This window comes from Mytilus edulis, chromosome 13, assembly GCF_963676685.1.
Source record: "Mytilus edulis chromosome 13, xbMytEdul2.2, whole genome shotgun sequence".
In the NCBI taxonomy this organism is placed as follows: domain Eukaryota; kingdom Metazoa; phylum Mollusca; class Bivalvia; order Mytilida; family Mytilidae; genus Mytilus; species Mytilus edulis.
The window spans coordinates 30,379,389-30,396,184 of NC_092356.1; the positions used below are offsets into that span (position 1 = coordinate 30,379,389).

Here is a 16,796-nt window from a genome sequence, read left to right on the forward strand (position 1 = left end):
CTGTATGGCCACCCTCAAATTTCCCTGTAAATAGCATTCTTAAGGTGGTACCTAACACAACAGGGAGATAACTCTGTAAAGTCATCTAAACGTTTTAATTACGTTGTGCTGTAAAAGAAATACATGTATTTAGCTTTTCAATGATCAAAATTGGTGTTTGTCAACTGCTATATAAAGAAATGAGATCTGAGATCACCCCTAGTTTTTTTTGGTGGGGTTCGTGTTGTTTATTCTTTAGTTTTCTATGTTGTGTCGTGTGTGCTGTTGTTTGTTTGTCTTTTTCATTTTTAGCCATGGCGTTGTCAGTTTGTTTTAGATTAATGAGTTTGACTGTCCCTTTGGTATCTTTCGTCCCTCTTATATAACCAGTGTAATTTTTCTGAAAAAACGGTTTGTTCAAAATTTTTGAATTTTTATATTTTTGTTAAAGGGTCAAATTACATACATTTAAAAAATTTTATGTAAATTAAACGAGACTAATTAATTGTAGTGTAAGTGTTGGGTACCACCTTGATGTAAGTAATATATCTCATTAACGTATATAACGTATAAAATAGTTGCCATGGTGATGAATATTGCTAACGATAGATTATTCAGAACCGTTTTTGTACATTCGGAGGAACTGCAAAAACGTTCATTCTTCAATTTGAAGTTTACAAACAAGGGTATTGATGCTATAAATATAAGTAATATTCTTCACCATAAAAGAGTAAAAAGCAACATTCCTTCTTCCTGTAAGGATCACTCTTCTCCTATAGTATCATATTCCTACAATAAACCTGTTGCATCTAAAATTTTCAATCACAAAAAAGTGTTACAGAATCTAAATATTGATGACCTCAAAGCTAAACCACCTGATTGTGCCTGTTCACATTCCCATTTCGTGTAAAATCCTCCTGGCCATGTAATTTCTGGAGACCTAAACATAGTCAATAACTACAAGTTCAGACAACTTTTGTCCAAGGGTCCGAAATACAGAGAGCCTCAGCCAATCAATTGGAAGCAGAACTTTAAACTACTAATGGGTTCTGTTGAGGGTTATGCAAAAGACTGGACAAAAAGAGAAAAGGTTGAGATTGACACTCTTTCGGAGTGGGTAAAATCAGTGAGGTCATTGATTCAGATAAGAGTAAGTAAGCTTAAAGGGTCAATGAGCACCAAAGCTCCTTCTATCTTTAAAGACCCTCAGGTCATAGAGGAGTTGTCTTACCTCCATAACAAATATGTTGTCGTTCCAGCTGACAAAGCCTCAAACAATATTGTTTTTGTTTGCAAGAAACACTACTTTGACTGCCTGATTAAGGAGCTCGGGATAAATAACACACTTGGAAATCCTACATATACACTAAGTACGCTTACGAAGCTGGAGATCCTGGAAAACCACTAATCGGTTCTAATCTCCTTTGCTGTTAATCCAAAGGATGAAGACAAGGATCTGTAGGTTTGGTCTTCAAACAGACTATTGGAATCCCAATGAGTACCAATTGCACTCCTCTACTTGCAGATTTGTTTTAGTATTCATATGAAGCAGAATTTATCTAAGGGCCTGTACAGAAAGGAGAAAAGAAATTAGCCTAGTCTTTTAATTCCACCTTTTGATATATTGAGGATGTGCTGTCTCTTAATAATAATAGATTCAGTGATCACTTACATTTAATATATCTAAGTGAACTTGAAATTAAAGATACTATTGACACAGATAAATTTGCTTCATATTTAGACCTCTTTCTCGAAATGACTACTGATGGTAGATTAAATACCAAAATTTATGACAAACGCGATGATTTTAATTTCCTATTGTCAACTTTCAATTTCTGTTTAGCAACATCCCAGCGACACCAGCATATGGAGTATATGTGTCTCAATTGATACGTCACTCTACAGCTAGCTCAAAGTACGTTGATTTTGTTGAACGAGAAATACTGCTTTCTCAAAAGTTGCTAAGACAGGGCTATGAATCAATCAAATTAAGATCATCACTCAAGAAATTTTACGGTCGCCATCTTGAGCTGATTGGCCATTATTACAAAAGTGTGTCAGAAATCATATCTGATATTCTTCCTCAGTCATCGGTCATAATAACCTTCCATCATTACCGAACTGAACAAAGAAATAATACGACGGGTGCCGTATACGATGCAGGAAATGCTTACCCTTACGGAGCACCTGATTTCACTCCCGGTTTTTAGTGGAGTTCGTGTTGTTTCTTATTAATTAAGAACGTACGAAATATAGAGGTCAACACAAGGTGAACAATACCGAAATGTATAAAAAAAAAATTATAAAAAATAAAGAATACACATGACAGAGGCAAGTTGACAGATCTGCCGTCCATTATCGTCCGGAATCTAGATAATTTCAAGATCACCATTGACAATTTATGGCTCCAGAATCCTAGATTTCGACCAAGTGTTTTCTCATACAAGTGTTCGTCCAAAAAATGCACATCATTATCGTTTTTTCAAAATTTCAAAATGTACTGATTCTGAAGCCAATACTGTACTCTTATGAAGAGATTTATTCTAACAAAGAAGTAAGACATTTGAAATAGATCTATTTAAGAACCAGATTATGACAATTTAAACATTTTATGATCAAGTTGATGTATTCAAGGCCATATTTGTCATTAAGTAAACCTTGAACACATCAATTTTGTAATTTTGTTTCATACCTTAAGCTATCACTAGATACAGTTTTTTAACATTCGCTTTGTTAAACATTTCACTAGATACACTCTTATAACAATCATTAAGTACATACTTATAACTTATCACAAAGTACATAACTTCTCAAGTCGATTCTCTTTAAAAAATAAGATAAGTATAAAACATAGTAATAAAGTAAAATAAGATACATTTTTAGCAGTAAAGACTACCTAAGGTAGATTAGGTGTCTTCCTCCGTCTTGGATTTGGAAATACCAGAAAACAAGCTCTAGGTCTTTAATAGAATGTGTAAATTTTAAGAGTAGAAGAAAATTCGTGTGCAAGAACTTTCATTTCAATAAAGAAAATAACATGTTTTATCATATTTATCGTTGTATTTTACAAAAAGCAAAAAACTTTTGTTTGATGATTTTTTTTCCCCAACTTTACCACATAAGGGGAGGCAACTCAAATACAAGGGCAGATAATTCAGATAAAGGTAGTTTTACAATATAATGTGTTAAGAATTTACCTATTTAATTATGTAGCAAGAAAACGGGTCCAGTGACCCCACTTTCTTTTTATTAACTGAAAGCATACTATTAAAGCTATCTTATTATATGTTATCTCAAAGTTCTAATGTGTAGTTTACGCTTTATTGCCAAAAAAAATGGGTTCTCCATGCATAATCTATACAAAATCTGTCAATTTTGAACACTGTGTAGCCTGAAAATAAGTCCCATGACCCATTCTTTTTGTTTTTTTATTTTATAAAAAGCATGATATGAACTATATTTTGGCAAATTATGAAAAAATTTTATGAGAAAGTTTAGACACCCCATCTACCTTAAACGACCATAAGTGTCAATGAGCCGTTGTTATTGTAAACATGGTAAATACATAAAATATTATGAATAAATCTGTTATTAATTTCTTCCAGTTGGTATTTGGTAGCCAACGCAGGGTCCAAATATTTCAATAAATAGCGCAATATCTGTGAATGGATCAGCATGGAAATTTTGTCTTTCCATAAACATACATGATCGTATAATGAAGTCTTAAAATATGTACATTCTAAAATAAGAACATTCACAAATGTCTCGGCCTAAAAATCTTAAATCTAATTATGAATGTAATAACATTTTGCCACATGCAAGGTGTGTAAAAAATTAGATTCAGTATGTTTTCTAAATATAGAGATACTGTTATATTTAGTAAATATGTTTCAAAAAATAGTCTTTAAAAAAACAGCTGTTAATTACCAATAAACAGATACTAAACGTGTCACAACAATGGTAAACTTTTAAGATAAGATACACTCATGAAGTCGTTATTTCGATCAAGGTTAATGCAAAAGAAGGGCAAACTATAGCATGGGGACAGTCAAACTTATAGATCTAAAATAAACTGACAGCGCCATTTCTAAAAAGTAAAAAGACTAACAGACAAATAATAGCACACAAGGATTTTTTTTCAAAACTTTATGAGGGGGTCTTTACACATTATAAAAATAGTACCGTTTAAGAAATTAAACTTTGTATATGATAAAGCAAGGTAAATGCAGGATATAAAATTACAGGTAAAGTCAGTCTAGTGTGAATTAGCATAAAGTACAGTATATAAATACAAAAAAGTAAAATATTTTATAAAAAGCATGATATGAACTATATTTTGGCAAATTATGAAAAAATTCTATGGAGCAAATTTAGACACCCCATCTACCTAAACGACCATAAGTGTCAATGAGCCGTTGTTATTGTAAACATGGTAAATACATATAATATTATGAATAAAATCTGTTTTTAATTTCTTCCAGTTGGTATTTGGTAGCCAACGCAGGGTCCAAATATTTCAATAAATAGCGCAATATCTGTGAATGGATCAGCATGGAAATTTTGTCTTTCCATAAACATACATGATCGTATAATGAAGTCTTAAAACATCTACATTCTAAAATAAGAACATTCACAAATGTCTCGGCCTAAAAATCTTAAAATTACAGGTAAAGTCATTTTAGTGTGAATTAGCATAAAGTACAGTATATAAATACAAAAAAGTAAAGTAAAATAGTAGGTTACGATAGGTCCTCCTTTACAACATGAACATTTTAATGTTAATCAGCATATAGCAAAGTATATAAATATAAAAGTATACAATAAAATAGTGTGATCCAATATGTCATCCATTATGACATTCACATGATCTGTAATTTCCGAAACGCATAGAATGTTGTATCTATTATCAAAATGTGATGAGAATAAATAACACAAGGCAAAATTCATAACGCGACTAGCGAGGATTTTTTTTGGGGGCGGAGGGGTGAAGAGGGTATAAGAAACTTAAAACAATGAAAAAAGTACTGATGTTTCAGAAATGCTGTTTGCTTATGACTGGTATGCTCTTCATATTTTAAGTTAAATTGCCATTTCAGACTTTCGTTCTATCCGTATACAATAACATTAATACATAGACATCTATTGATTAAGGTTAGAATAAAAAAAATAAGCATACACTCAAGTTCTAAGACGTTAAAAAAAATATCGGATATGTTCTAATACTTTTTTTTTTAAATAATTTTGTTTTCTACGTATTCTTGAATACATTGTCGTTACTGAAACAGCGACCGATTTAGTAGGAACATTATCTACATAGTAGATAAAAACAACTTGAACTTTGACACAGTTCAGATTGTGGTGAATAATGTTACCGTTTGTGGTTTTTCAATTTCATTTGATTTTTGTGCTTGTAAGTGGAAGCCGTGGCGAAAAACGGTTGCTTCTAAACGACCCAGATTATGCAGCTCGAATACAACAACTTGAAGTTACTGTGCAGACATTAGTCAGTGAAATGACTTCAGTAAAACAACAGAAAGTTACCACAGAATCTAAACTACTTGAGGCTAACACTAAAATTTCACAACTTCAATCAGCTTTAAATTCACGAACACGTACGTACATATTGATTTTCTTTTTGTACCCTTTGAAATTTATATGGTCTTTCAATTTTAGAATAAAGGTTGTAGTAAGATTGCCAATCAAATGATTCTCTACTAGAGACCAAACAAAATAGAAATAAGCAACTATAGGTCAATGTAGCAAAACCTATCTCGAATAGCAAGCTACAAAAGGCCAAAATGATTTTCATACATTTACTTTGGATGTTTATAAAGGAATAAACAAATCGTATAAACTGCCGATTTTATGTTACGAAGTCTGTTTGCGCAAACAATAGAATACCTTGAATGAAAAGTGTTGTAATAAAGAATATATATATTTTCATTACTCAATCATAATTAGAGCTCATACTTCCATTACCGTGTACCCTGATTTGATGTAATTATTATGTATCCAATTTATTTCAATGCATTTTAAATTTGAATGTTAAAATATGATATACTATATAAGATGATAAAAGGAATGTACATTAGAAATGACAATTAAGGATTTTCCTATTAATATTACATATTATGTCAGTCTTAACCAAGAAATTATAAATCATAGAATTATTTTTTTTGAAAAACTCATCATAGGTACTAGGATTTTTATATCTGAGCCTGCTGAGGGTTTTGTCTACAAAAGACTCATCATTGACGCTCTTATAAAAAATGTAAAAAAAAGGCCAAATAAAGTTCGAAGTTGAAGAGCAATGAGGACCATAACTTCGAATTCAGCTAAGGTAATTTATGCCTGAGGTAGAAAGGCTTAGTATTTCAAAAATGCAAAGTATTGTAAACAGTTAATTTATTATTATTACCATATCTATAATAATTCATGTTAAAACAGAAATACTGACTACTGTGCCATATGATGTCAGTCTAAGAAAATATTAATCATTACATTATTTTATAAAGAGAATGGAGCTGTCTACATAAGATGGGGAAAGAAAACTTGTCCTCAAAACAATGGAACAGAACTTATTTATTCAGGTATGTTATCTGGAAAAAAAACTGTAGCGTTTTTAAACAAGAAGAGATTTGTATAAAAAAGATAAATGACCCGTTTATGGAATATGATATGTTATACATAGTTGATAAAAGTTTAAAATTAGTTTAAGGATGTAATTTATGTGCATCAGAGAAAAAAAATAGACTAAAGACAATCTGTCTTTTTTTTCTATCTCGCAAGTAAAAAATTCGTGGATTCAAGACATAAACACTTGGTTTTTATAATAGAACTTTGCGTTTTTGTATAAGTGATATAAGGTGTGATTAAACTTTGATAAAAAATAGTTATTAAAGGTACCAGGATTATAATTTAGTACGCCAGACGCGCGTTTCGTCTACACAAGACTCATCAGTGACGCTCATGAATACGGGAAACAACGCGAATACTTTTGTTTTGATTAGTGTTACTTTTCATATTTTTACACATGTGTGTAGCACAAATTATAGTTATATTATAGATTTATTGGAAGGAAACATGCGTTTGAAAACATTACATACACTCATATATATTACTAAAGGACTAAAACAATGTATATTTGTAAATTTCTATACATGTTACAGATTTACAAAAACAATATTTAAAAAAATGAAATACGGATTTTTTGTTATTAAAATTTGCTGTTACAAAATGATAGAAATTATTATAAATTATAAGGAATGTATCTCCCTCATGCAAAGCTCTGATTCCTTTCACGGATTTGGCTATACTTTTTGGACCTTTTGGATTATAGCTCTTCATCTTTTATATAAGCTTTGGATTTCAAATATTTTGGCCACGAACATCACTGAAGAGACATGTATTGTCGAAATGCACATCTGGTGCAAGAAAATTGGTACCGTTAATTGTATTGTTAGTATTATATTATACAGCAAAAAAAACCAGGAAAACAAACGATACAGAGTATCCATCCATGACACAAAATTAGAATATCCGCATATACACAAAAAGGAAAGGTACAGCGCTTTTTTAATGTTCTGCAACTTGAAGTCAGTGTGACTTATATATAACAGTATATATCGGAGTTTTAGAATCAACAATTATTTTATAAAAAGGTAGTAAGACATAGAGCTTAAGCATTATTTTATTTAGCATGCACATAGTAACAAAAACAATATCGAGTTACACTTGCAATAGTCCATTTGCCAATTCCCGTTATTGACCCTGTATTTAGAGATCCCTTTTTAGTTGTCTCCCCTTATGAGAGACATTAAATTTTATTTACAATGGAGAGCTAGCAGAAAGAGCAATTTACTTGTGCGTAATGTGAGTAATCGTTGAGGTTTTCAGATCTTTTAATTACATTAATTTATACAATTGACATTAGAAATTATTTTTCATGAAAAGTTAGTTAAACCGCCGATATTACTCAATTTATTTCACTTGACTGGGCGGAGTTTAACCGTTTCGCTCATAATAAACCATTCCATCTATAGATAGGCGTTTTAGGATAAACTCATCAATGAAGTGTCCAGTTATTCTTTTGTTAATTCCTTTGATGGCACTGATAGGTGATTAGAAATCAGTAATAATTATAACGGCAATCATCCTTATCACACACATCTTCAAATAGACTGTCCTTATGCAAATTCAAACGTAAGCTCCGCCCGATCAGTTGAAATGACATTGGTAATACATCACTTTCAATTCATCATGTTTTGCATTGGCAATAGCCAATTTTGTCCTGTATAGAACCGTCTACAATTGACATAGGGAGGTAATTCGTTTAAAAAGTATGTAATAACAGAATCAAATCGATAATTGGCAAATGGACTTTTGTCCTAATGAGTCTAATTGTTGGTAAAGTCAGGAATATGGCAGATTTTTTGCACTTGTCCCGTTGATTGATAACGTTTTAATTTGTCAGTTGTAATTGACTTCATTTATTTTGCCTTGTGCAACGTGGCGTTTATTCTATACATTTGACGTTTAACTACTTTGACTTTTCGAGTTAGTTGTGTGCAAGTAGATGAAGGCTAATGATGGTTGTATTAAACAAAACAGTTTTTGATATCTATTTATTCAGGGCGACACCACTTTTTTTCTAAATTATTGTTTTACTTTAGCGTCAAAAATGCATTCGTTTGTTTTGTCTAATTTTGTGTCAACAACGTATTTGTTTGAGAATAGGTCAGTTCACTTAAAGTTTATCTAGATGGATTTGGCTATTATGTGGAAGCCTTTTTACTCATATACTATTTGACTGTTTTGGTTCTTTAAATTTAATGACTTTCAACATATGGCAAAATTTGGGGTAATTTGCTATCTTGCATAGCGTCCATTTTGCCTTATCATGACGGCAGCCATTACAATAGGATTACATAAGCCCCTTAAATAAAAATGCCAATATGCCAATGACTATATTGTGTATGTCGAATGAACAATTTGTTCGCATATAGATGAATTGTACATATTTTTAGGCTTCTGTCCGTGTATATATGGACATTGTCTACTCTGGAATCTTTCGGCCTTTTTAGTTTAAAAACCGGAAGCGTAACCATAGTATAATTGCTATATAAGATCAAATAACATGACGAAAAATCGTAAAATAGCAAGATTCAAAACAGAAATACATATGGAAGAAGATATTGTTCATGATTTGTTCGCATATAGGTAACACTTGTAGGTTGAATTTTAAAGTTAAATAACTTTTAACTTACTTGCTATCATAAGTTTTCGGTCAAATTCTTTTAAAAACATGATGATTTCAACCTTCCCATTTCGTAAAAAGTCAAATTTTAAGCATTTTCCCTTAGAATTACACAGCATTTTTGTATATATCCGCCAAATGAAGTTTTAAAGATACATAAGTTTTAGATACATGACGGAAAAGGACTGGATTTTCAACAATTCTAAAATGAACTATATTTTCAATCTTAAGCTAAGGAAAGAAATTTGATCAAACGGGACAAAGTCACGTGGTGCAAATCATTTGAATAAAGAACCTTTGATTTTACCATATGAGTACTCGTCTTTTAAGCGTCTTTGTTTCAACTGTCACATTATTTACACCCAATTATTCGACTTTGGCACGTTCATGTAGGAGCTGACCTTATACGATATGGGTATGAGACATGCGCAACTTAAAATTTACCTTCTTGTCCTTTAATATTAAGGAATCCAGTCCAGTGCCTTTTTCTGATATAAGGGAAAATATGTTCTTTGTTTCTACTCAAAGTAAAACTAAGTGTGATATAGATTTGTTCTTTATAATATCAAACACATATACATAGAGGAAGCAGGTATACGAGGATACAAAAAAATATTATCACAATTTTTCTTTTCTCTTTTATGTATTTGTTTATTTGTCTAAACACATTCATAACCTTAATCAGAAAAACAAATCCTTTGAATGTTTTTTTAAGGAACCATGGGTGGAGGTTGGTATGATAGAACCAGCTCTCCGGCGGAACCAATTTGTATTCCACATGATCCTGATTTTATCACAAAAGACACAGCCAGTAATGATTCCAGTTGGGTTTCATCATTGTACGGAGCTGAGTATGAAGATACGTTTGGTGGTCTGAGTTCACACAATGATGACGTACCTTGCGCTGTTTGTCGTGCAACACATAAATCATCTGTAATTATGATTCCGGGAAAGACATCTTGCTGTACTGAGTGGACAACAGAATACTTCGGAAGAATGGCTGCCAGTTCGAATCACAACAAAGCTTCCTCACAATACACTTGCATTGATGAAAGTCCGGATGTTTTAGAAGCAGGTAGCGGAAACTATGACGGTTACCTGTTATACCCAGTTAGAGCAGTCTGCGGGTCATTAAGATGTCCACCATTTCATAATAATGCATTACTTACATGTGTTGTCTGTTCAAGTTAAAATGTAAGCTTGCATATTTTGAAAGGAAAAGAGACACATAATTTTAGTTGAGTAAAATAATTAGCATTTAAAGTCGTTTTGTTTTAGCCACTGTAAAATTATTTACACAATATAAACACAAACTTTAAGAAACACTTACAGTTCATATAAAATTAGCCCCACACATCTAAGCTGTTCAATCCTAGCAATTATTTAGTTTAACGATAATTGTATGTTTTTAAAAGGATATCAAATAAAATCGGTATTCTACCTTCAAATACATTAAAAACTATAAGAAATATAATAGATTTTACAACGTGACCGTTCATGTCATTTTGAGTCTCTGGTTTAGCAAAAAATAGTTAATCGATGTTTGTACAGCAAAGGTTAATAAAGAAGACATATCAGATAAACATACAAAACCTGAGCTGATAGAATTGCTGCAATAGGAACGACATTGATTGCGTCGACATGTTGAGTGTCTCTTCATAAACACGTGTTGACTCGTTGTCGATCTACTTTCGTTCAATTATGCTTATAGATATGATGGTAAATTGAACAATTTTGGTATAGGATTACCATTGACTGCATAACACTAGTTACTTGACCGCAGACATATCGTATCTATGAACAAATTTCGGGATGGTGAACGTAAATATTAGATAGTGTCGATTTCAATCGCTCATCCTCATGTTTGAGCATTGATTACTAACTGATATTAGATGAGGCAAATGATATGATACTGCGGATGAATGGGAAGTAGCTATAAATAATTGGAAAGTTGAAATCATCTCGTAGGTCATAGGTTCTAGTTTTCAGTAATATCCTTAATTTTATTTCACTTGGATATATGAGATACATGAATCACTGAAATGTGTAGGTTATTGAGTAACAGGACATCATCAAATAAAATTAATAAAGAAATGGCCAGGATGATTTTTTCTTTTTACCTTTATCAGGTTTTGTTGGATTTCTACTTTAAGCTGGGGTCACACATTCACGATTTTTACTGCCGTCCTTGACAAGACCATTCCCGATTAAAATTTGTCAAAAGTGTGATCAAGATCCTGTGAATCGCGGATGGAAATTCAAACTTTAGGCCACACCAATTTGATTCCTTGTTCGACGGACCAGCCCGCACCTATTTTTTTCAAAACAGAATTTTTTTATTTTTTTTATATTCCCGCATCCGGAAATGTAATCATGTCCATTTCCCGCACCGTTTTTTTTTGTAAATATTATAAAAAGATATCAACATTTGTTTTTAAAATCACAGTCTAACCAGTGTATATAACGATTTTAAACATAAAAGCATCCCACCACACTTTGTAAATATCTGTGAGAATATTTGTTTCAGCATGAAACCTATTTATCTAAAGCGGGAGTGCTCCGATATATATTTATATCAGCGGGAATACCTGTAAAGAACGAAAAATTGGTTACTTTCCCCCTTTCTTATATTCCCTATCAAAAAATGTTCGTTGTTAGAATAAAGTACAAAGAACTTCTGAAGGATTTGCCTTCAACTGCAATTATGTTGTATGCTGGCGAAACAAAACTATCCATAGCCGCTGCATGTTTATGCACCTGTCCTGATTGATTGAGGGGCCTGTCGTTCAGCAGTTATCGTTTGTTGATGTTGTTCATTGGTATTTTCCCGTTTGGATATACATGATATATAAATTAGATCGTTGGTTTTCCTGTTCGAATTGTGTACGCTAATAATTTTAGGGTCCTTTATAGCCTGCTGTTTGGTCTGTATCAAATCCTTGTGTAAAAGGCCGTACTTTGACATGTGTGTGTTATTATCAGGTTGAGAACAACCCTCTCTCAGACAAGGGGTCATTTTACTGATGTAGAAAAGAGAATAGAAATACCAAGGATTTGTATAGTTCTTCTATACAAAACCTTTGAAAACTTAAATTTTGTACTCAAAAAGAGGAGAGTTACATCATATTTTAAACAACTTTTTCTAAAAGAGGGGTCCACTTATTTTGAATAATATCAAACTGTTAAAGTAAATGTGTTAACATGGTTCAAGTCCAGGAATATTACAAAATTCTTGGACATGTTTTGACCATTTAATACCAGATAGATATATAGTTCTTGTACAAACAAATATATTACAACTTATATTGATACCTCATAAAACATGTAAAAGGGATATTTATAACATTAAGGGGGTTGTCCCCAAACTGATTATGACTTGGATGGAGAATTGTCTCATTGTCAGTCACACATACATAGACCAGATTTAATTATTTCTCGGTGAACAGGGAAAAAATACTTCAATAATTAAAGAAATGTCCAAGTATAAGTGAGAAATCAAGCTTTAATATTGTCAAAACCTACTATTTTATGTTTACAAAAAAAATTATAATCGCTCGCCTTTTCTTTTCAAGCTTCACCTCAAAAATTTGCAAATTAAATATTTTTTTATTAAAATTTTCAAATCGCTCGCTCGCCCCAAATTTTGGAGTCCAAAAATCCGTAGAACAAGAAATTAAATTGGTGTGGCCTTAATTAAAATTTGTAAAACAAATAATGTAACCACGACAACAATCAGATATTGGTCAGGAAGCGTCGACACTCAACCGTTTCCAAGCGAACTTATCCCGATAATCCCGTTCTCAATCTGCTCATAATCCAATTTGTATCTTTCGCCTGGTAAAATTCGACCGAGTCTGTCACGACTGCGTCTCGTCGCTCGAAAACTGTCGGCATACTCGGGATGATCAAGTACTGTTTGAACGTAATCCTATCACGGTCCGCTCTATCGCATTGCAAACGGTTTTGACTGGTCTTTGTCTGTTCTTTGTTCCAGAACGATTATTGCAAAAACGGTTCGCAATCGAAAAGATCGAGATGCAATCTGGACTCAATCGGAAGAAAAACAGCAATGAAAACTTTTCTCCAGATCATTCCCGTTCCACAGGACACCGTCCAGAATACGTACAGATCATTGTTAGGATTTTAATCCGTTATAGCAGAATCTGTCATGTCATAGGCACGATTGTAATCCGACTAGACAAAATTGGCTGAGTTTCCCCGAATGTTACGGGACGCACCTAACTGTCGGGGTGCTTTGCCGAACTATTCGGACCCTTCCCGACCAGTAGGAATCTGTTACGAACTTAAACGACTGCATTCAGACAATGATAGGACATTCCAGATAATTAAGGATAGTAATTAAGAAATAATTCATGGAAGCCATAGATTGTTGGAAATTTACACATGGCCTGGGCCGTGATATTCGAATTTTATCCTGAGCGTTAGCGAGGGATAAAATTAACGAATATCACGGGCCAGGCCATGTGTAAATTTCCAACAATCTATGGCTTCCATGAATTATTTCGATTCTAATAGGACAAATACGGTCATTAAAAAACTGAAGCGAGGGTGGGTATGCTGTGTATGTGGCTGTTCTTTTTTTACTCCCTGTTAGATAAAGCTCAAATATCTTTATAAATATGTAACTTGCGTAGGTTATTTCGAGAATAACTGCTAGAAAAAAACTTTTTAATTCTATAAGTTCTCAAACCCAACATTTGTCATTTTTAATTTACATGTTTTTCTCGTAAGCCTCCGTCAAATCAAAAGTTGGCATTTTGTAACTAAGGAGCCCTCATGTTGACTTGCTGAAATGGGTAAATAGGCGAATAATGCAATAGAATAGAAAATAAAACAAAACCTACCTAAAAAAAATCAGTTTTAATACAATATCATACGAATTCCGATGGTTCACGTAACAGAAAACTTTCAAGTTTAGCGGTTTCCTTTGTATGACGTCATGTTTTGAAATGACTTAAATGCGCCAAAAAGATTAATAGACTTTTGCGTAATTTTATTTAATTTTTTATTTTGATGATTTCCCCGAGCTCTTGTGCATTACTTCTTTTTATTATACATACGAATAAGAATAAAAGTTATTTTGTCTTTTTTAATTGCACTTTTTAAAACAATAAAATCGGCAAAGGATCTGCAAATAGGTTCCAATACATGAAGATTTACGTGGGAAGTATATTGTAACAGCCATTATTATGCATATCACTGAGTCTGCGCTAAGTATATTTTATCGAGAATTTTATTACAGTGTTGTTTACAAAGCTAAAGAAGCACGTCATTAGAATCTGACTTTTTCACTTTTCGTGTCGTATCGCTGTCTGATCTCAAACGGGAGCAATAATCGGCAGTGTGTGAACCCCGCATTATATAAATAAAAAAATGCACACTAAGTACCATTTTAAATGCCGACTGTTTGTCCAAATATATATATATCTGTCATCTTTAATTACTGTGTTAAAAACTATAACATTTTCAAAGATTTCCGGTGTCTTTATTTATGGAATCAGTTAGATTAGTCCAAAAGGAAGATTTTTCATTGTCTTAAACAAGAAACGTGTATCCACGATTTCCAAGCTTGTAGAAAAGAATTGGGTTCAAGGAGACGAATTGTCGATCTTGCAATTGAGCATTGAAAATCGGATTGTAAAGGATTGAAAAATCTAAAAGAAAATTATATTACTGCAGATTTATACATATTGTTATTGATGTTCTCACAGAGGATCTTCAGAATTCACATCTGATTCATACCAGTGATTGAATAAATCTCGTCACTATATTTCAGAATGCCATCTTTTTACAGGTAAGTATTTGAAAAAAGAGTTTTTGACAAACATCTTCAGGACCTGACTATACAAGAATATTTGAGAATAGTAAGTCAATGTAAAGACAGTAGATTTTAAAGGTTCTGTTTGTCGAACCGTGACCTTTATGGCTCGAAAGCAAGATAAAGGGAGCCAAGATTCTGTCGTCGGCGTCGGTGTTGTCTTTATCATCTGTAAGTTTCAGTATGTGGTGAACGTTTTTTTAGATATCAAAATATTTATTAAACATATACGAAAATACATGATATTTCCACAGAAGCATTTTTATGACCAAATAAACTCATTATAAATACGTATACCAAATGATAGTATTCACAGTAGAATTTTCAAAACATCTATTTTTGTTTGTCCTTGCTTTCGTCTGTATGGACATAGTTTGTGTTTCAATCAACAGTAACATACAGTTAAAGTTGTGTGTTTTTCAATCAACAATAATTTTGTCAAACCTACATTAAATTTAATGAAAGAACAGAAGCTTGTTCATGACTATTAATGTGGGATTCAGAGAAAAGTCGGTAATATATTTATTTTTCAATTTTCCATATTTTACTGATTGATGGACTTAAAGTGTTACATGTATTTTTTCAGTCTTTAGTTTTAGGTAAAGTGTATTGAAGCTTTTTTTTACGATCAAAAGACGTCATAAAGAGAAAATTATTAGCAAATTCTACGTCTGATGACGAAGTTTTAACTTTGGAATAGCATGATGTAAGAAATATTCATAACCATTATAATAAATATGTGCTAAGAATTTGTAGCATTATAAATTCGAGATATATTTGAATTAAAAGGCATTTGTATTTGTAAATAAGCATATAGTAAGTGTATTTATCTGTTATGATATTAGAAAACAATTAAAACAGTTGGAATGCCAAATTGGAGTTGTGAAAAATGAAGCTTAGACAAAATAAACCTAGGCGTTTCGAAAAATTCTTCATTTTATAAATAGTTAATTAGTAGAAAAATTAACATATGAATCGTATTGCCTATCGAAACCGAAATGCTGCTTTTTTGGATTGTAATAACCATGTGAACATCAACTAAGCATTCAAATATGTATATATATTTCTCTATTTTTCGTCAATTTATCCGTTTCTGCACCTATTGTATTAATTTTTTTTATCAACGTGTGATTCGTTTGATCTCAATTCTTCATTGGTTAAAATCTGATTATGACGTCGAATTTTCTTGTTTTCTCTGAATTTTCTATTGAGACGGCATGTAAAAATGCGACCATGCCTGATGACGTCACATAGAAAGAGCACATCTTTTTGCAGATCAGTCGCAAAGAAGGAATAAGTTTGCCTGCGTATTGTTTGAAAATTATTAGAGAAACAGATTTTACCACTAAATCTAGTGTAAAACGATATTTAACGATTCTCGACAGTTAAATTTTAAATATATGAAACGCTCGGCAAGCCTCGCGTTTCAAATGTGAAAATTTAACTGTCTCGAGTGGATAAATATCGTATCACACCCGATACAGTGATAGAAGCTATATATATATATATATATATATATATATGTGAGTAATGGATTTGATTTTGATTCAGCAACACTCAGTTTACATCAAATGTTCTATGATCAATATTTAAGTTTGCGAGGTTTTTTTTATTAAAACATTATACGAAAATAATTATGACTTTAATACTGCTTCTAGATTAAACACAATTTTTTTCTTTTGTTTCAACTCAGTACCTAAATTACATTGATGAAACTGATTC

At 32.1% G+C, this 16,796-nt stretch overlaps 1 protein-coding gene across 1 annotated transcript; it reads left to right on the forward strand.

Annotated features, from left to right (window-relative positions):
• The first annotated feature begins 5,327 nt into the window (after window positions 1-5,327).
• LOC139500772 (short-chain collagen C4-like) lies at window positions 5,328-10,478 on the forward strand. Its single transcript, XM_071289611.1, has 3 exons — window positions 5,328-5,591; window positions 6,495-6,569; window positions 9,951-10,478. Exons 1-3 carry the CDS (start codon window positions 5,345-5,347, stop codon window positions 10,424-10,426), a joined length of 798 nt encoding a protein of 265 aa, XP_071145712.1. The 5' UTR covers window positions 5,328-5,344; the 3' UTR covers window positions 10,427-10,478.
• The last annotated feature ends 6,318 nt before the right edge of the window (window positions 10,479-16,796 follow it).